Source organism: Lynx rufus, unplaced genomic scaffold (assembly GCF_022079265.1).
Source record: "Lynx rufus isolate CCGP_SWC_20201006 ecotype Redwood Valley unplaced genomic scaffold, mLynRuf1.p SCAF_14, whole genome shotgun sequence".
In the NCBI taxonomy this organism is placed as follows: domain Eukaryota; kingdom Metazoa; phylum Chordata; class Mammalia; order Carnivora; family Felidae; genus Lynx; species Lynx rufus.
In genome coordinates, this window is record NW_025814828.1 from 42,655,876 (window position 1) to 42,676,169 (window position 20,294).

Genomic DNA, 20,294 nt, shown 5'->3' on the forward strand with positions numbered 1-20,294 from the left:
TTCAGGGAGGAAGGAAAGCAGGGACCATTCTGCCCCTCTCACCTATGACACCACAGAGACCCTGAAAGGTGGCCCAGAGAGGCTGCCCGGCCACCCAGAATGAGCATCAGGACACAGTGTGTCCACAGCTTATAGTGAAAGTCACAGAAACAGTGCATGTTGGGGGTAAGCTTCTTGAGACGGGCCGGCTGTAGGGCCCTGGACAGGTGTCTGAGCCCCTGTGCCCCTCAGTTTCTTCCTCCACAAAGTGGTTGTCACAGACTGTCTCTCATTGCACCCCATTCCTCCTTCCACTACAGTAGCACTGTGCCCAAGTGCCCCCCCCCCGGACCTCTGTCCCCAGGCTGCCCCCACTTTTAATACCTAAGAGAGGCCTCATTTCTCACCTCTCATTGGCTGGTGTCCCCTCCCAACAGGGGGGCCTTCAAAGCCTCCTCAAGTTCAGGCCCCTACCACCCCTCCACTCTCCAGGGCACCTGCCCCTCCCGGCTTCTTGAGTCTCCCAGCCCTATCATGCTCAGGGCCCCAAACCCTCCCGTGGTACCCAAGTCTCCTCTAGGGCTACCCCCTGCCCAGCTCAACAGACTCTTCCAGTTCCCAAGTAGGTCCTGGCTCAGGCCAACGTTCACTGCAAATGTACCGAGTAACTACCAGGAGCAAAGCTCTGCTTGAGGCTGCAGAGTTCCCTGGTAAACGTGGGTTCCACTTCTGCACCCCCGTGTTTAGTTGTCAGAGCTGGGGCGGGGACCTTAACTTTTCTGGGCCTCGACTTCCCCTTCTCGCTCACGGAATAAAGCCTCTCCTGGGTGGGAAAAGGAGCACAGCCCAGGTCCTGGGAGAGCAGAGGGGGCGCCTGAGGTAGAGGGAGGCCAAGCGCTCACGCTGCCTCCCACAGCCAGGCCTCCTTGCCTGCCGCCAGGTAGGTGACTGCGCGGGTCAGGTCGCCGGGCACGGGACCAGCCGGCTACAGCGGCGCCCAGGCTCGGGCGGGCCGCCAGGTGAGCGCGCCCAGGAGCTCCAAACGCGTCGCTGGCGGCCGTGCGTCCACCCGACCGACTTCGGGTCATGGAGCCGCACGCGGGGGGCGTCACGAACCCTAGGGGGAGCAGAGGAGGTACGGGAGGGTGAGGAGGGACTGGGCGCGTCCCTGCCACCCCTCGCCCCGCCTGTCTGCTCCTCACCTTTTCCTTCCGACAGGTAGTAAACAAAGCAGCCCAGGCGCCCTAGTGGCGGTGGCGGTGGCGGCGAGCAGGGGGGCCCGGCGACCCGGGCTGGGCTCCAGGTCTCCGACCTGCACCCGTACCCGCACCCGCATCCGCACCGCGGGGCCGTGTACCAGACCCGGGGGCTCTCAGGAGTCTCCGGGGAGTTGTGCCACAGGGGTCTGCCCGGGTCACTGGGGACACCTGGGCCCTCAGGGTCTGTAGTGAATTGCGGGGGTGGGGGCGTTAGGCGGGAAGCCTCTGGGATAAATGGAGGGGCAATCTGGGACTACGTGGGCCATCAGGGTATCTGGATACCTGGATATCTGGAAGGGGAATCGGGGGTGCCGGGGCCGCAGCGGCGGCCGACCCTGTTCTGTCGGGGCACCTGGAGAAATCGGGGTCCCTCTCGATATCGTGCGGAAAGAGTTTGGAATCTGGGGTTATGAAGGGGCAGTCGGAGACCTCCAGAGATAGTCCCAAGATGTTCGGAAGGGTCCGGGAATATTTCGGCCAAATAGCTGTCTCCAGGATTACGGTGGGGGCAGGCGGGGGTCCACCGGCATACTCGCGATGGTCTGGGGGTCGCGGGAGTTGAGAGGGGCAGTGGGCGACCTTCGGAACTATCGAGCGAGTGGTCGGGGGGCTCTGAAGATCTTGAGGGGCATTCTAGGTCTTCGGACGTCGGGGAGCGTGGGGGTTGGCCGAGGCTCCGGCGGGCGCTGACCTGTTCCTTTCACCCGCGCAGGCCGGAGCCTTTCCCTGCCCGCGGGCCCCAGAGCCCGGCAGCTCCTGGCGCGGCTGGACGCGCGCCCCCTGGCGGCCCGAGCTGCGGCCGACGTGGCGGCGCTGGTACGCAGGACGGGCGCCACATTGCGCCTGCGCCCCAAGGCCGGTGCGTGTCGGGGGCGGGACGGGGCCTCTCAGGGGGCGGGGTCTGACTGGAGCCGGATTCTGACGTAGCGGACCCGGGATGGTTGGTTGCTCCCCTGGGTGGGGCCAATGCGCCCCTGGGGGGACTGGTGGGGCGGGGCTCGGAGGGAGCCGCGAGACGGGGGAGCCCTGACGTGATCCTAGAATATTCCTCCAGGAGGTGACACTGGGAAGGTTACTGCAGTAGGTGAATGTTGCATGGCTAGTTGTGAGTGCGGGCCGGATTGGTTATCCCTGTCGGTGGGGCTTTGAATGGCATTTCTGAGAAGGTGGGTCCTGGAGAGCGTTGGGGGCGGGCACTTGGCTAAGGGGCGGTCCTGGAAGGCCACTCTAGGGGGTGGAGCCTACAAGCGCGAAGGGGCGGGACTCGAAATGTCAGGAATGGGTTGAAGTTTATAGGCCAGTTAGAGGGCGGAGCCTGGAAAGTTCAGGAGACCAATCTTGGAATTGCACCCTCCAGGGAGGGCCTGAGGGTGTTAATATGAGGAGCGAGATCTTCGTGTGTATTAGAGGGCCGTAGGAAAGTCTGGAGGCTTATTCAAATAGCCAGGCCCAGATTTATTACTTAAAAAGGCTGGGGTCAAGTCAGTTATTCAGGTGTGCTGAGTTCAGTTAAATGAGTGCGTGTGTCTCTCTGCATTCCACAGGCAAGGAAATGAGGTGAGGCTAGAATGTTAAGTCAGGGGGTAGATCTTTGGTGGTTTCCATGGAGTACCCCTCTGATTGCCTTTTTCATCTTCCAGCCATTAGTGTGCTAGATTCTGCCGACATAGAGGTTACAGACAGTCGCCTGCCTAATGCCACTTTTGTGGATCACCGGCCCCAGGTACCATTTTGTCCTCTTAAAGAATGCCACCTGTTTTTAGACTGGAAATGTATGTACACTTGTGTCTTTACTCCAGCATCACCGGTCAGAGACTTTGGGTACAGGTACCGCACCGCCCCAAGTGACCCAGAATAAGGCACGTTCTGCTTCAAAGCCGCTCCAGGCCTCTGGACGGTTCTATGTGGAACTGGTTCGCGGTTCCGCGGGCTTTGGCCTCACATTAAGCGGAGGCCAAGATTCAGCCGGGGATACTCCTCTGGCAGTGCGTGGGCTGCTGAAGGATGGGCCGGCACAGCGCTGTGGTCGCTTGCAGGTAAGGTATAAGACACCCGTCATTAAACAAGGCTAGCCCAATCCTTACCCTTTGTTGGGGTGTTCTCCATCTGTTCTTTTACAACACCCCTCACCTTGTACTCTTGCAGGCCGGGGACCTCGTGCTCCACATCAACGGAGAGCCAACGCAGGGCCTCACCCATGCGCAGGTGGTGGAGAGGATTCGCGCAGGCGGACCCCGTCTCCGCCTTGTATTAAGCAGGCCCCTTGAAACCCACCCCGGCAAGCCTGAGGGGATGGGAGGGCCTCAGAAAGGAGATGGTGGGTTTCCCAAAGGAGAGGGGTCAGAGATCTGTGAGAGGAAGGAGAGGGTGGCAGAGTGGAGAGGCTGGGGTCCAGGGCACGAAGAGGTGGTGGTCTCAGTGGGCAGGGTCAGAGTTCACTGCCTGTGACGGGTCATGGTATTACCAAAAGCAGGGTTGGGAAGGGCAGTGTCCCAGGATAGGAATAAAAGTAGATCTTAGCGTGGAGGCTTTTGAGGTACTGGGAGAGGAGTGGGGAGAACGGGTCTGGGGTAAAAGTGGATGTTCGGAAGGAAGAGTTGTGGTCCTCGCATGAGAAGGCAGAATGGGTCTCAGCAGGGAGAGCATGGGATGGTGTAGTGAGGGGGATACAGAGGGTAGGGGGTCTAGTTCCAAAGCTGAGGGATCCATTAGGGAAAAGGTTGGGAGTAGAGGGAGGTGGGTTAAGGAAGGGGAGATTCTAGGGTACTAGATAGGAGGGGTTTGGCATCTTGAGGTCAAGGTCAGGGTTTGATTTCCTTTGGGGATTGTAGGAAATTATTTTGGGGGGGGCATGTTCTGGATTCGGGTGGGGCACGGTCTTGGGAAAAGTGGTGTTGGGGGGGGTCTTGAGGGATGGCATCGGTTCCTGAATGTTGTGTCCAGTCCTCAAAGGGATATTTCTCTAAGGATTGGGGTCTCTGTCTCCTGCAGCCCCTGGAGCCTCCCTGCCACACTCCACTATGGGGCTCGGCTCTCAGTTCCCCATCCTATCGCCCAATCTAACCCGCAGTTCTGCCATCCCTAGATCGCAGGCCAGATCCTGGGGGACCAGAGGTGATGAAGTCTTGCAGCGCCAGCGCTTCCCCACGTCAGCACCCGCTATCCCGTACTACGGCCCAAACCCAGGGCAGCCCAGAACCTAGCCCAGAGGGGGCAGCCAACTGTCCCATGGTTCCTCCACCTGAGCGCCGCACAGAGGACCCTGATGACCGAACCCCAGGTTCCCCGGGACCCTGGCTGGTGCCGAGTGAGGAACGGCTCTCGCGGGCCCTAGGGGTCCCAGTGGCTGCGCAGCTTGCTCTCGAGATGGCAGCTGGGAGGCGGAGGCACTGAGCATGTAACAGAGGGTTCAGTGCTCCCTTGGTACAGCCCAACCTGTATCTGGTGTGCCCCGCCGGCCGCACACTAGCATCGCTATCATGGGCGGGGAGAGCTTCCTCTCTGTGTTGTCTCACCCTGCCTCCTGCTGAGCAGCAGACCAGCTCATGCTCCCCTCGAGGTGTCAGTGGTACAGCCCTCCGGACGGGCCAGACCAGCGCTTCTGGTTTCGAGCGGGGGTGGTAATAAAATGGTTCGACCCAGTCTTGACTTGCCAGGTGCTGTAGGCCGGGTGGGGCTCCAGAGTTCACCCGGTAAATGAGGGGGTGGGTCGATCTGGTTTCAAGGAGGGCCTCTTCTTGCAGCCATTGACAAACTTACTTCGTGTTGTTTCACTCGTGCCTCTAGCGGGGTCTGCTTTTGCTGATCCTCAGCTGGGCGTGCTTTCTCCCCACTCGGTTTCTCTTCCCCAACTCCTGCTTCTCTCCGCATTCGTTTCACTTTTGGGGAGGTGTGCAGGGCTCACAGATAATCTTTGCTCGTGGCACGGGGAATGCAGAGGTGGGCCCGTTGTAGCAGGAGTGCACCTATATACCCACAGCTCCAGGCAGGAATCCTCCAGACCCTCAGCTGATGAGCAGATAGCAAGGCTAGAACCTGGGTGGCTTCTTTCGCCAGGAGCCTGTGGTCTCTCACTTCCGGCCTGGTTGACCAGCTTTTGCTGGCACGTAGACTGCCACCCTTAGGGCATTGGTTGGGGCCCTGGAGCCCCCTTTGGGGTGGAGTCGGGAAGGCGTGAGTCAGCGGGCTGGGCTAAAAAAAGGCTGTTAGAACCTTTGAGCCGTGCCCCCCTCTTCCATAGATGGTGAGGAACTGCAGCCAGGCTTGTATGCACACGCCCCATGCTGGGCGTTCCGGTCCTGGGAGAGGCCAGAGTTTCCTCCATCCTGGGAGCAGAGCCCCAAAGCCAGGGCTTATATGGCCAGCGGGACTCCAACCGGGATAGCCCCAAAGCCAGCGCTGGCTGAAGCCAGAAATGTCCAGTCACCTCCACTTGTCACCACATCCTGAACACTTGGCCCCATACCCCCAATGAAGGAAGCTGTGGTCAGGCAGGAGTGGGCAACTCCCACCTCTACAGGGAGGGGTCGGAGAGGGGCGACAAATTGAAAGACCAGAGGTGAGTTTCCAGAGAGAAAGACTGCAAATCCAGGCTGGGAGCCAGGGTATAAAGAGGTGACCCCTTGAATGGTCAGCACTGTGGACATTGTGGGAGAGTGCGCTGGGGCTTCCAGCTACCCTTGACTCAGAGCCTGGTGGAGGTGTGGCTCTATGGAAGTCAGGAGCCCCAGTCCTATAAACACAGTCACACCCAGGAGACTAATAATAGTAACCCAGCCACCATTTACTTAGCTTTGCCCCCCCCCCCCCCCCCCCCCGTTGGCTTTACTTGCACTATCTATTTTCATCTACTTACTCCTCTACTCAACAATCCTGTTATGTCCATTTCATGGGGGAGGGAAGTGAGCCCAGACAGTATAAATGACTTGAGGGAGGGTGTTGAAGCAAGATTTAATCAAAGCCAGAATGGGGTACCTGGATGGCTCAGTAGGTGAAGTATGCAACTCTTGATCTGGGGGTTTTATTCAGCCCAGCCCGCTGACTCACGCCTGTGAGTTTGAGCCCTATGTTGGGTGTAGAGATTACTTTTAAAAAATCTTTTTAAAAAAATCTTTTTGGGGGCACCTGGGTGGCTCAGTTGGTTAAGCATCTGACTTTGGCTCAGGTCATGTTCTCATAGTTGGTGAGTTCAAGCCCTGGATAAGGCTCTCTGCTGTCATCAGGGAGCCCGCTTTGGATCTTTTGTACCCCCCTCCCCTGCCCTTCCCCTGCTTGCTCTCTCTCTTGCTCTCAAAAACAAACATTAAAAAATCTTTTTTTTTTTGAGAGAGAGAGAGAAAAAAAAGAGTGCAAGTAGGGGAGAGGGAGAGAGAGAATCTTAAGCAGGCTCCATGAGATCATGGAGATCATGGAGATCCATGAGATCAACTGTGGGATCAGGACCTGAGCCAAAAATTAAGAGTCAGACACTTGACTGACTGAGCCACCCAGGTGCCCCCTAAAAAATCTTAATCAAGGCCAGATTCCCAAGCCTGTCCTCTTAATCTCACCTGCATCTGACAAAATAATTGCACTGGGGAGACACTGGTGGAATGAAAAACATAAAGATTTCTAACCTTGTGTAGATTTATGTCAGAAAAGAAAAGACAAGAAAATGAATAAAGGATAGCTTCAGAGCCCAGAATCATAAAAATAGCAAAAGGAGGTTATGTTGGTGGAGGTGATGATGGTGGGCTGCTGGTCTCTTTGGAGACATAACATTTGAGCTGGGACCTGAATGACCAGAAGCCAAATGTATGAAGAGCTTGAGGAAGGGCATTGACAGCCATGGGAACAGCAAGTGCAAAGGCCCTGAGGTGGAGCAGAGTTTGTTTTCTTCTAGAATCTCAGACATGTCCTCACAAAGTTGAAAGCACACACTCAGGGGTGGGAGAAATGTGCTTCATTCCTTCCACCACCCAACCACTCTCAGCAATTTGGGCTGACAGAGGGGTGCCCCTTCCTTGGTTTTGAGGGGCCCCAGGTTGGGGGTACAGGCAGGTCCTTGTGTTGAACTGTCCTGGCCTTCCAGCCACAACTCTTCCCTCCTAAAATGAGGTGAGAATAAAACCAAGTCCAGTCTGGATAGTGTGATCCTCAGCACATCTCCATGGATATCCAGATTCCTGTGACCAGGTGCATGTCTCAGATGCAGAAATCAAGGCTGAGTCAGGAGAAATTGCTCACTTAGGATGACACACTTCAAATGTCATCAGCATTGTCACCCAGACTGGCACCCCAGGAGCCTTCCTCTCATCTTGTCAAACTTCCAGCAATAAAGAAATCCATGCTCCTTCCCCATTCCTCATCAAGGGCTGTGCTGGTGGCTGCTCTCCTTAGAACCAGGAAATGGAGGCCTAGCACTTAGGGCCAGGGCTTCCCTAGGATTGCAGAACAGAGAATCAGACCCTGGGCTGTGACACTGTTAATAATATCTGTCCCGATTTACTGAGCAGCTTGATGCTCACCAAGCCCTGTTCTCTTTTAGCCGGTGCGCTAGCACAGTCTCATTTCCATCACTGCTAAGATGTTTATTCCACCAACCATGATCTTTTATCCGCAATTCCGAAGTCCAAAAAGCACATGTTGGGAACCATTTGGTTACAAAACCTGACCTGACTTAACGAGGCACAATTTTTAGTTCTGACTTATCCCACTTACTGTAAACGACATCCACACCTTTTCTTGAAGAAATATTAAGGTGTGTGTGTGTGTGTGTGTGTGTGTGTGTTTAACGGAGCAGCCTCAAACCTCGCTGAGAGTGTCAAGAAACACAACTAAGATCCGAAATATTCAGAATTCTGGAAACACACATGGGTTTAACCATGCCCTCAGTCATTTTTACAGCTAAGGAAACGGAGTCATACCTCCCCTCCCCTCCTCCCACCAAAACCAGATCCCCGTGGTTCCGAATTGAGTCAGCACCGAAAGCATTCCTATTCTGAAAGCGCGAAAGGTCTCTCACCATTACCGCCATTACCGCACTTGGTACCCCGCACTGCCAAGCCTCAAAGGCTGGAGCCTCTGGAGGTGGGGCGCCCTGGGGGCTATGAGCCAGGCGGGGAGTATCCTTGGCAGGCGGGGCAAAGGGGCTTCCGGGGCGGCAGCCACCTGGCCCGGCCCCCTCCGGCCCCGCCCGCTTCTGCTCTGCGAGGTGATTCACTCCCTCCTTCGCCTCGGGGGCCCCCTTCCCGTCCAGACGGCGGGCAAGACGGCAGGGTGTGCAGCGTCCCCCAATCCACGGGCAAGCAAGTAGATACTCTGCGCCCCTAGGGACTCCAGCGCACCCCATGGCGGATTCCGAGCGCCTCTCGGCTCCCGGCTGCTGGGCCGCCTGCACCAACTTTTCGCGCACCCGAAAAGGAATTCTCCTGTTGGCTGAGATTGTGAGCGTCCCGGGATAGGCGGGTGGGCAAAGGCGGGGTGGGGTGGCTGGACCACGCATAGCCCGGCGACCCCAGGTGAGGCAGACGTGGGCCCGGAGGCGCTCCCCAGTGAGGCGAGGGTGGGTGACTTAGTGGCAGAGGCCCGAAACTGGGGGCTCGGGGCGAGTCCGTGGGGTTTGGAGAAGGTGGTCAGGAGCTGCTGGGCCACGGGGTGACGCAAGGGGTCCATAGAGCATATGTGGGGCCCTGTGGAGGGAGACCGCGTGGACACATCGGTGGGCTCAACCGAGGGATCCTAGGGGGCTGGGAGGTGGGGGGCCTCCCGTGGCAGGGCGTGGCGCGGCCTGGGCACAGGCGGGCGGGCTGGCCGGGAGCCCAGGGGCGGGGCCTGTTGGGGTGGGGCCCTGAGAGCTGGTCCTTTGGGGTAGGGCGGTCCGCCTTTTACCAGTTCTTCCTCACCCTTCTGTGGTCGGGTCGGAGGTCCTTAGCTATTCCGGCCGCTCAGGAGCCTGGGTTTCCTACCTCCCTCAAAGTGGGCGCCGCCTTTGATTCACTTGTAAAAGGGGTGCGACGCCTTTAACACAGCCCTGCCCCTCCGGTGTCATTCTCACCGCTTCCCAAAAGGGTTGCCGAGGGAACCGCAGGTCCCGCCCCTGTCAAGGCCCTGAAGCTGGCGCCAGCAGTACTCACAAAACACCTGGCTGCACCACTCCCAGCAGCCCGCCCCTATGCTGGAAGGGAAAAGGGGCGAAATTGAGGCACCCAACGCTACCCCTTACTAGCTAGGTGACCCTGGGCAAGTCACTTAACCTCTCTGGAGCTCACTTTTCTCACCTGTAAAATAAAGATACTAATAGTACCCAGCTCATTAGGATGTCGTGATAATTAAGTAAATTAATATTTGTACAGCTCTTAGAAGAAGAACCTTTGAGACACAATGAGCACACAATAAATGTTTAGCGATTATTATTTGTCATCTTTCCAGTCCTGGTAGGCATCTGAGTTTGAGACCTTCAGTTTAAATCAATCCCCTCAGCCCTGATGGGCACTGATCATAGGCCCCCTTTCCCCTGTCATCCTTCCAGATATTTTGCCTGGTGATTCTGATCTGCTTCAGTGCCTCCACACCGGGATACTCCTCCCTGTCGGTGGTTGAAATGATCCTTGCTACTATCTTCTTTGTCATCTACATGTGTGACCTGCACACTAAGATACAGATCATCAACTGGCCTTGGAGTGTGAGAAGGGGGCTGAAAATGGCGTGGTTAGGGAGGGACCTGGGCAGGTGGGATGGTCCCAGTAACTCTGGATGCTGACTTCCCTCTTCTCTATACACCTCACAGGATTTCTTCCGAACCCTCATAGCGGCCATCCTCTACCTGATCACCTCCATTGTTGTCCTGGTTGAGAGAGGAAATGCCTCCAAAATCATCGCAGGGGTAAAAGCTGCAGGGGCAGTTCTAAAGTAAAGAGAGAGGGGTTTAAGAATCCAGGGGCCATTTCTGCCCCTGTTTTTGCTAGAAAGCGTGTGACCCCTAGCAGGCCACACTTGTCCTCAGAGCCTACAGGAAAGTCTGGCCCAGGCCCTGGTTTTCCTCCCAAGATCACCATTTGCTGTGAAAGGCCATACTTTGTCCAACACAGGGACCTTTGTGGGAAGAGCAAAGAGGCGGCCCCTTTGTCAATACATTAGACTATCATCTGCTAGAACTTTGTCTCAAATGTACAGTGTGAATGGTGCCACCAACATGTGGGGCCACCATGTGGTTTCCCTGTGTGGGGATGGTCTAGGAGGAGGGAGGGTAGGGTAGATTCCAGTCTCCTGGTCTTTCCCTGGGGCTCTCTGGCTTCCTGATCTGGGTTTTAGTCACCATCCCTGTGTTGGGCAGTCATTGGAGGTGGTGGACAAAGAAGCAAAAGCCTGAGTAGGCTGACCAACCTAATCCAACCTCACTTACTCCCATCTCCACCCTCAGGTACTGGGCCTAATTGTCTCATGCCTCTTTGGCTATGATGCCTACATCACTTTCCCCTTGCGGCAGCAAAGACATACAGCAGCCCCTACTGGTAAGTGTGTGTGTGTGGGGGGGAGTGTTGCTTAGGGGGCTGAGGAGAGAAGGAAAGGGGTCTCCCAAGGGCATGAATGCCCCTTATTGGTACTGATGGCTTTAGTGCCAGTAAGTACCATAAGCTTCAGTATTCTTGTCTGTAAATAGGCGTATGAATCCAGCCAATGCTTTCCTCTCTTTTCCTCACTTGCAGACCCTGCAGATGGCCCGGTGTAGGTGAACTCCCTTCATTTCTCTCTGCAACCTGCAAATAACACTTCCATGGAAATAACTCCCTCCTGCTCCTACAGCATTCCCAGCCAACTCCCAGTCACTTATTTGAAGTAAAAGTGCCTTTATCGGGAGAATCTATTTTCCTACCTGCCAATCCCTCCTGGGTGTGGCCATTTTTATGGGTGTGCCTATGTCCCCCTTCCTTCTGCAGTATCCAAAAGGAGACACCTGTTCTGCCTGGACTATGGACCCACTTAAGCCACAAAATGAGGGAGGAGGGAGCCTCAGATTTGAGATTTTAGGTCCCAGGTTGTGACCCACACCAAAAAAACTCCTCAGTGTGGGTGGTTCTGTGGAGGGATAAATAAAGAGATTGTTAGAACATATGGTAATGAATAAATTAATCCTTTGATCAAATGTGGATAAATCTCAAGCATCAGGAGGGGCAAAATTGGGGAGGAGGACAGCTGGAGCAAGGAGGTAAAGAAGCCACACTTGTTTTACAACAAATATTAAATTACTCCATTAACAAAAAACAGATGAAGGAGGAAGGGGATTTATGATTTAGGTTGGGGGATGGGATCATCTACTTGGACTTGAGAATGGAGCCCTCCAGGACTACACTGCCTTCAAGCCACGATGCAGTTCTTGTCTCTGGCCTGGCGAGGCATCCCTGGGCGTGAGTTCCCGGAGAGCTGTGGAGATGGGGATTTAGGGGTTCCAGTTGCATTGTCCTGAGCAGGCCGGGGCCTGCACAGATGCGGGGGCAGCGGGATGCGTTCCCCTAGGAAGAAGCCATCCTCCTCTGAGGACTCAGAACTGGGGCTAGAAGGTGAGCTGGAACAAGATCCTGAGTCCGATTTTGATCCCAAGTCACATTGGTGGTGGCGATATCTGCCAGATTGGCGGCGGTGATAGTGGTGGTTGTGGTGGTGGTGGTGGTGGTGGCGGCGACGACGGGTGGGGGCCCTGGGTGGGGGACTGCGTGGCCTGCGACGCTGGGCTGGGGGCGCACTCAGGGTCCGCCGTGGGCCTCCCTCGGACACCAGAGGGTCACGGAAGCTGACACGAGGGGTGCTCTGGCGACCAAAGGCACCATCTTCCAGGCTCGGGTCTGGCTGTCTGGGGGGTCCTGGGGGTGGCTCGGGGGGACTGCGGAGCCCCAGCTCTGGCATGGAGTGGCGGTGGGGGGCCCCTCTCAGAAAGCGGGCTGGCTCCTCAGGGTCTGTAACTGAAAAGAGAGATGGAGCAACTCCCTGTTATCTCCCCCCGCCCCCAACCACCCAGGGGAGGACTGTGGAAAGGCTTTCTCTGCTTTCCCCCATTGGGACTGGGAAAGTGGGGACAGGGGTCGGAGAGGGGCAGCAAGGTGGGGAATTTGGGCAATATGAGGCCTAGGGCAGGCTATGGGTGGAGGGAATGGGAGCTAGGCTTCTGATAGAAGGGGCGTGGCATGGGCTAAAGCCGACCAAATTTGCCTTAGGATAGGGGCGGGGCCTGGGCGTGGAGGGTGGAGGGTCGAGGGTTTGGAAGGAAGGAGGAACAACTCGGGCTCAAGCAGGAACAAGTTGAGGCTAGGGGACTGGCCTTGTAACTGAGCGGGGAGGAACCAGGGTTCACGAGGGGGTGTAGTTTGGGCTGGAGACGAGACGTAGTTTGGGGATGGAACAAGGGTTGAGATGGGGGTGGTGCCGGGGATGCACCAGGTGAAGGGCCTGGGTGAATCGAGCTCAGGGGGCCAGGGTTGAGGAGGAGGGACGAGTAGAGGCTGGGCGTGGCTCTAGAGGCTGGGCGTGGCTCGAGGGTTAGCTCACCAGGCTCCGGCTCCGTGCTGGTGCCTTTGGTGGAGGTCTCGGACGCCTCCTCCGCAGCAGAGAAAGAGGCCGTGGATGCTGCAAGAGGCGCGGGGACCGTTCCCGCGCTCCAGCTACGGCGGCCGGACCCAGAAGCCGTGGGCTCCGACCCCAGGCTGCAGGCTCTCGAGCAGAAGATTAGGCCGCGGCGTGGCAGGAAGGGGCGGCCCAGCAGGGCTCGCCCGCAGCGACTACAGCAGAAGCAGCGGTCTGAGGCGTGCCAGTGCTGGCCCTCATAAGCCATCTGCCCCTGGTCCAGGCCTGCAGAGACCGAAAAAGGGGGAAGCTGAGGCAGGGTCATCAGGCATATCCCCACCCGTTCTGAATGGGCCCTTCTTGGGAAGAGGCAGGGAATCTGAGGCAGGGTGTCCCAAGACTCCCTCCTTCCCCCAACTCTTCAGAATGGGGCTCTTCTCTGGAGAAAGCGGGAAACCCGAGCTTTGGGCTTTGCCCTGAGTTTCGTCATCCCTTCTTTTCTGGAAACTGTTTCCTCCTTCCCTTTCTTTCCTAGGGTGCTCCCTCCCAGAGTTGGGGCTTGGCACTGGACTCTAAGATGTGGGTCAGGCTTCAACTTTAAGAAGTGGCTTCTGGTGCATGGAGTGCAGAAGGCAGACCTGATGAAAAGACCAGGGTGGTGGGAACAGGGCTTAGAAGGTAGGGCGGGGCCTTGGTAGGAAAGGAGTGGGTCTTAGACGGTAGGGTGTGGTTTAGAAGGTAGGAGGAATCTTTACAGAATAGGGCACAGCTTGGGGGAGTTGGGCTTTGGCTGAGGGACTAAAGGAGGGGGGAGGGGCTGGGAATTAGAGGGAACTCTGGAAGTGGGCCTAGATGTGTCGTGGTGCCTAGTGTTGTGCAGGTGGGGTTTAGAAAGTACAGCATAACGGGGGATACCGGTGAGAGATTTGCAGTGAAGGGTATAGGGCTTTGGTCCTGGCACTAGACTCAAAGCATGGAATATTAATGGAGGATCCTGCTGGGGTGGTGCTGTGGCCCAGCTGTCCATCTGTCCCCTTGTTCAATGTCACGTTCACCCACCAATGTGCTCCCCACAGCCATCACAGTACTCCGCGTGGCGGGCCTCGTAGCAGGCACAGCAGTGGGGGCGGCTCTGACGCATGACGTAGCGCTGCCCTCCTAGCGATGCTTCACATTCAAAGCAGCAGAAGTGACCCATGTGCCAGTGCCGGCCCTCAGCCTCGGTGCACTCAGGGGAGAAGATGATCTGGGGGGGGAACACAGACCACCTTGGCCATCAGAGGGGCCTGCCCGTGGCCCTGCCCACTCTCCACTCCCACCCCTGGGTAGAGAGGCACGAACCTCATCACAGGCTTGGCAGCGCGGGCGCAGGCGTTCAGCATGGTGACGACCACAGTAGACTTTGCCAGCATGATAGAAGTAGATGAGGTCCACCAGCAGCTCCCGGCACGTGGAGCACACAAAACACTGTGGGTGCCAGCAGGCACCCAGGCCTGCCCTGCTGGCAAACACTGCGATGTCCCCACCTCCAATCTGCTTCCCGCACTGCCAAATGACATATAGACACTGCCACCAAGATGGTCAGATGGATGGGGTCAGCCAAGTCATGCAGGTCGCACTTGGGCCATCCCCATGGCAGACCTCTGTGACTGGTTCCACCAGTGGGGTACTTTGAAACAGGTCCTGCCTACAGGGGAGGGTACCTTAGAGACTGACCCTGCTCCTGGGGGAAACCATAGAGACAGGCCCTTCTAATCATGGGTGGCCTTAAAGGCAAATCTTGGCTTTAGGGAGCTGGGGAAATCAAAGAGATAGGCCTGGCCCAGTGGGGGAAACTTAGTGACAAACCTCACTTTAGATCCTAACAGTAGGATTTAGGGTCAGGCTCTACCTACCAGGAGGGGCCTTGAAGATAAATTTGACCCACCACTGGGCCCTACAGACAGGTCCTGCTACTGGGGGTCAGTTCTTAAGGACATGTTGCAACCACAAGAGGACCAGAGAGTCAGCCCACACCTCACATCCACTGCGTGGAGGGAACTAATAGAGAAGGTCCGCTAGAGCCTCCCGAGAGACAGACCACACTCAACAGTGAGATGGGAGAAACAGTCCCTGTCCACCAGGGGGTCCTACAGACAGACCTTGCTGGCCAGGGAGGTGGCAAGGGATGGTCCATGCCTAACAGTGGGATAGGAGGAAAAGACCCCATCCACCAGAGGGGACATTAGAGACAGACCACTAGGGCTTAAGTGGCAGGCCTCATCTTACCAGGGCCTGGAACAAAGGCACTACTCACTCACCCAGGCTCTCCCTTGCTCACCTCCTCACAGATGGCTCCAGTGATGGTCACGGGGAAGATGCGCACAGTGCCACGCCCCAGATTCTCTCGTTTCCGCTGCTGGCTGAAGGCTCTGAGCTCTTTCTTCTCTTCCTCTTCCAGTGCTGTGCAGTACTGTGCCTGGGGTAGGAAGGTCTTCCAGGCACCTCCCACGATGCCTGCCCCTCCCCACCTTCCAGAATTCATCCCAGCTCAGAGTTCACTTCTAGGTCTTTCTATAGATGTTACTTCCTGCCTGAAATTCCCACCCCTTACCTCTTCTCCCGAGGCTCAGCTGTGGTTTTCCCAAGGAATGTCCTGATTGTCCCTGTCTGTCCAGACCTCAGATCAGCTTACCTTTCCTCCTCTGACCCTGTCCATTTCTTTTTTAAAAAATGTTTTATTTATTTATTTTGAGAGAGACAGAGACAGTGTGAGCAGGGAAGGGATAGAGAGACAGGGAGAGAGAGAGAGAGAGAGAGAGAGAGAGAGAGAGAGAGAGAGAATCCCAGGCAGGCTCTGCAGTGTCAGCGCAGAGCTCAACACGGGGCTGGAACTCACAAAATTGTGAGATCATGACCTGAGTCGAAGTTGGATGCTTAACCGGCTGAGCCACCCAGGTGCCCCTGGCCCTGTCCATTTCTTTCTAGCTGCTTAGCATTTGCTCAGGCCCCCCACCCCCACCCCGACCTGGCATGCCCTTCCTGTCTTTTCTCTCCTCACCTCACTGTCGTGTGGGGGCAGCTGGTGCAGCAGCTGCTTGATCCTGTATTTCTCCCCGGGACTGTTGACATAGGGGACCTTGTCCTCTGGGAGGCAGCTGAAAAACTGGTATACCTGGGAGGACACGGGGATGGGAGACAATGATTGAGACTAGGGGTGAGTTGTGATACAGTGAGATGGTGGGACCCTACTTCTCTGAGAAAATTAAAGTCATCACAAGGGAATGTCTAGTGACACTCTCCATCTCCCCTTCCTACAGTCTGGATCATTTCCATCACCCCCCAAATACACTGTAAGTTCTTTCAGGTCTTGACCCCACTTTCCTTTCCACCATTCTCTTTCCTTTTACAGCTGTTGGGTGCATTCACTGTGTCCACTTCCTCTCCTCCCATTGTCTCCAGACCCGACCTCAGTCAGGCTTCCCCACCCCTTCCATCCCTGCCCCTCTTCCAAAGCTGTTCCTGTCATGGTCATTGACAAGGTGCACACCATTAAAATCATTGTTCAGGTCTCAGGCCGTATAACAACTGGACTCTTCAGTAGCACTGGACACAGTTGATCGCTCCCTTATCCTGGAAACACTTTGTTCCCTTGGCTTCTAGAACACCACACTGTCTTGGGTTTCCTCTACCTTATTGGCTGATCCTTCTCTGTCTCCCTTTTGGTTCCTCCTCAAATAGCTGAGCCCCAAATGTGGGAGGGTTCTCAGGCTCATCCTTGGGTTTCTTGACTCTCTCTACATTCAGTCCCTTGGGAATCATGTCCAACCTCATGGCTATGAATACCACGTCATGGCTAATGCCTCACAAATGCATACCTCCAGCCCTGTGACTTCTCCCCTGAGATCCCAGCAACATGGCCACTCAAACCTTTAACAGGCATCTCAAACTCCAGATGGCCAAACCCAAATTTATGTTCTTACTCCTCAACTTGCTCCGGCCTTGGCCAGTCCCACATCAGTTAATCCATCCATCCTTGAGGTCATTTTTAACTCCTCTCGCTCACATATTCACAAGCAAATCCTCTTAGCTCTGCTTGTGAAACATCTGCAATCTGATCACCACTTGCTACTTATACTGCCAATATTGTCATCAGTCACAGGACTACTCCAGTAGCCTCTCCCTCACTGCCCCTGCCCCCCCCCCCCCGCTTCCAGCCTTACTCCTTGTTTGTTGTACACGCAGCAGTCAGAGGGATCCTGCTAATCCTAAAACAAACCACATCCCTTTCTTCTCACAACACTTTCGTGTCTTCCCCCTCACTCAGAGTAGAGGTCCAAGTCTTCTCCATGACCCCCCTCCACCTCTTGGACTTCACCTCCCCCCACTTTCCCAGTCACTCACTGTTCTAGCTACACTGGTCTCCTCACTGTTCCTCACACATGCCAAGAATGCTGCTGCCTCAGGGCCTTTGCATCAACTCTTCCTTTTGCCTGGATAGCTCTACCCTTGGGTATCTGCATGGCTTACTTCTTTACCTCCTTCAGGAAGCCCAAACATCATATTCTCACAGAGGTTGACTTGGGCACCCTATTTACAGTTCTAACTTTCTCTCTACTCCTTCCCTGCTTTTTTTATTGCATAGTCCTTACACCATCTGACATATTTTTATAGGTTTGTTTATATTGGCTGTTTTTCACTTTAGGAATCTAACTTCCATGTGGGTGGATGTATTTTTTTTGTGTTTTGTTCACTGCTGTGTCCTCAGTGCCTAGAACAGTGTCTGGGATGCAGTAGGTGTTCAATAACTATTTGTTGAATGAATTAATTAATGGTGATGTGGTGAATGAAGTGCTGGGATAAGACCTGAGTTAAGAGATAGAATAGGAGCGGGGTGAACATGCCCTAATTAACCCACTCAATGATCACTCAGGGTTCCCTGAGAATTGTGGGGGGCCGACCACTGTGAGATTACATAGGGGTCAGAAGGATACATGCAATTTGACCACACCCTAGTGTGGTCCCACAAATAGGTTTGTATATGTGTGTGCCTGCATGTGTGTGCATCCACTGGAGAACAGGAGCAGGTGGCAGCCTCTGGTCACCTGCTCTGGCTTGAGACCAGGGGGCACCCAGGCATACTCCTCCGAGGCACAGCCAGAGTCATCATCGGAGATGGAGTGGTGCTGGAAGTCTGAGATTAGCCGACACATGATGCGTTCCAGATCCACAGGCACCATGTGCACAGCATGCTCTTCCCTCGGGCATTTGCAGTGCTGACAGATCTTTCTGAGGGAGAGGGAAGGGTGTCAATTACTAAGGCGTAGTAGCTCACTTGGACCCTTTGGCAGCCCCAAGGAAGTACAAATAAGGGGCAGGGACATACAGATTATCATCACCCAAGGACTCTAAGCCAGGACAGGGCTCTGGGCCCAGGGGTGGGACTGCTGTGGGTAAGAGAGGAGCAGAGGGAGTGGCTGTGAACTGCAGGTGGGGCTGTGGCCCCTGACTATCATCTCTGGGACTCGGTCAGACTGTCCTGGCAGTGGGCCTGAATAAAGGTGGGGCTCTGAGTCTGAGATTGGAGTTACATATTCAGAGGTTTCTTTCCAGGACTGGCTTTGGATATTGTGGGGGAACTTTTCCTAGAGGCAGGCTCTAGCCTGTGCTGGGTCTGAACTTGTGGGCGGGTGGGGGCTCTGAGCCTGTGGGTAGGGCCTGAGTGTGCCGGCTGTGGGTTCTGTGGGATTTCACGAGACGTTTTGGGTACAGGGCTCCAGGTGGAGGATAGGACACTGGGTCTGGGAGAAGAGTTCTGAGTCTGAGAGGGGCTGGATGTCAGTGGATGCTGCTCAGCCCCTGGGACTGAGGACTTCCCTAGGGATGGACTGGCAGCCAGGCGAGAACACTTCTGGGGGGCGGGGCTATGTAGTGGGTGGAGTTTTCCTGGGAACTGGACAATTGGGAATGAGTCAGGGGGTGGGGCCCTGAGTCTGAGCGTAAGGCTATTGCCCCAACTGAGCTGCTTCCATGGACTAAGCTCAAGCCTACGGGTGTGGCCTGAGCTTCTGGGGGTTCCCCTGAGGACGGGGCCCTGACAAAGACAAGGCCCTCAGATGGTCACCTACCTCCAGCCGTGCAGCAGGAAGCCGGGGCACTGTTCCCTGCAGGAGTTGCAGGGCTGGCCGCGGTCTGGGTCCTCCGCCTCGGGAGGCTGAAGTGGGTGAGGGCAGACGCGGTACCAGACGAGGTGCGGGGGCGGGGAGAGAGAAGTCAACGCCCGCCTCTCCACTCCCAGGCCCGCGACCGCACGCCAGGGCCTGTCCCACCAGGGCAGCGGTGGGCAGGCTGGGACAGCGCCGGGAGTGCAGGAGAGGAGGACACAACTGAGGTAGAGGCGGGGAAGTTGAGGCCACCTTCCTATATACCCCTTTTCAGGGAATTCCCTTCCCCCTCACCCAGCCTTAGACACCTCCCACCAGCCTCTGACTCATCCAGGCCTCAAACACCTCCCCCAGAACTCAGAACACTCTCCACACCAGAGCGCCGAGACTCTAATGCGGGTGTCCCTCCCAGGCCTCATCTTGGCCCCTTCTCCATCCAGGAGGCCAGCAGCACTCCAATTCCACAGGGTAGGAGTCTGAGGCCCCATCCTCACTTGGGATCCCCACATGAACCCTGTCCCTCTTTTCCGAAGCCCTTCCCCCAAACCCTGGCTTCCCCCCTTTCATACCTAAGGAACTGGATCAGGATCTCAGGAGGCCCATGATCCATTCAATAATCCCCACCCCAAGAAGTCTTGGCCTTTGGTCCTTTGGACCACCAAACCCAGACCCCACTTAAAGACCCCCTCCAAAGGAAGAGCAGCCCCACTATCTAGTTGGTCAAAAAGCTCCTGGCTCAGGTAGAAGCCTGGAAGCCCTCTAACTCCAAATCCCAATCCCTGGACCCTTAGTATTTAGGCACCTCAGGAGTGTAGGACCTCACCCCTAAGATCACTTTCTGCCAAGGTACAAGATTCCCTCAGATGCTCAGGAGGTCCTTACTCAATTCAGGACTCCATGATCCAGTCTTTTGGCCCTCAGAATCCCCTCCCAGAATTCACACGAGAGGACCACCAGGTCCTGGGGTGCTGATGGAAGTGTGCAGAGAGGCGATTAGGGAGCATCTGCCACCAGATCTCCACGTTCCTTCATCCACACGTTTCCAGCAGCCCCAGCCCGTCTGTTCTGGGAATCTGGAGATGGGGATTCCCAAACCCTCAGTGGCGCGCCTCCTCGCTATCCCTATCCTCTGCCCCCTCTCCTGGGCCTCAGTTTACCCCTGACTCCCACCGCTGCCCCGAGTATCGCTCACCGCGCGACCGGAGCGGCGCCTCCGGGACCCACGCGCGAACATGGCGCGCCCGGGCAGGGTCAAGCCGGGCAGGGTCAGGCCGATGGAATCCTCACGGGCCGTCAGGCCACCGCGCGTCCGGCCTGGGAGATCTGTTCCGTATATCTGACACCGGCATGGGAGGAGCGCGCCAAGCACCGCCCGCTC

At 56.2% G+C, this 20,294-nt stretch overlaps 3 protein-coding genes and 1 long non-coding RNA gene across 6 annotated transcripts; 2 read left to right on the forward strand and 2 right to left on the reverse strand.

The window, feature by feature from the left end:
• Window positions 1-1,065: 1,065 nt before the first annotated feature.
• On the forward strand, window positions 1,066-4,874 carry MAGIX (MAGI family member, X-linked). Of its 3 annotated transcripts, none has more exons than XM_047076238.1 (5): window positions 1,066-1,114; window positions 1,951-2,097; window positions 2,879-2,961; window positions 3,384-3,555; window positions 4,309-4,874. In XM_047076238.1, the coding sequence occupies exons 1-5, from the start codon at window positions 1,066-1,068 to the stop codon at window positions 4,629-4,631; spliced, it is 774 nt and encodes a 257-aa protein (XP_046932194.1). In that variant the 3' UTR covers window positions 4,632-4,874. The 3 variants fall into 3 exon arrangements, with proteins under 3 accessions (XP_046932194.1, XP_046932193.1, XP_046932192.1); XM_047076237.1 differs by having other exon boundaries at window positions 4,324-4,874; XM_047076236.1 differs by lacking the exons at window positions 1,066-1,114; window positions 1,951-2,097 and adding an exon at window positions 3,038-3,274 and having other exon boundaries at window positions 2,451-2,961; window positions 4,324-4,874.
• A 2,290-nt stretch (window positions 4,875-7,164) lies between these two features.
• LOC124509535 (uncharacterized) lies at window positions 7,165-9,219 on the reverse strand. The gene is made up of 2 exons (XR_006961461.1): window positions 9,122-9,219; window positions 7,165-7,657 (listed from the first exon to the last, which is right to left on the reverse strand). It is a non-coding gene; the product is annotated as an uncharacterized LOC124509535 (long non-coding RNA).
• PLP2 (proteolipid protein 2) lies at window positions 8,450-11,330 on the forward strand. Its single transcript, XM_047076240.1, has 5 exons — window positions 8,450-8,662; window positions 9,748-9,900; window positions 10,006-10,101; window positions 10,639-10,729; window positions 10,925-11,330. Exons 1-5 carry the CDS (start codon window positions 8,567-8,569, stop codon window positions 10,945-10,947), a joined length of 459 nt encoding a protein of 152 aa, XP_046932196.1. The 5' UTR covers window positions 8,450-8,566; the 3' UTR covers window positions 10,948-11,330.
• A 3-nt stretch (window positions 11,331-11,333) lies between these two features.
• PRICKLE3 (prickle planar cell polarity protein 3) lies at window positions 11,334-20,219 on the reverse strand. The gene is made up of 9 exons (XM_047076239.1): window positions 20,109-20,219; window positions 18,881-18,966; window positions 17,858-18,041; window positions 15,814-15,927; window positions 15,094-15,231; window positions 14,115-14,318; window positions 13,833-14,019; window positions 12,759-13,058; window positions 11,334-12,175 (listed from the first exon to the last, which is right to left on the reverse strand). The coding sequence occupies exons 1-9, from the start codon at window positions 20,148-20,150 to the stop codon at window positions 11,574-11,576; spliced, it is 1,857 nt and encodes a 618-aa protein (XP_046932195.1). The 5' UTR covers window positions 20,151-20,219; the 3' UTR covers window positions 11,334-11,573.
• Window positions 20,220-20,294: the final 75 nt, after the last annotated feature.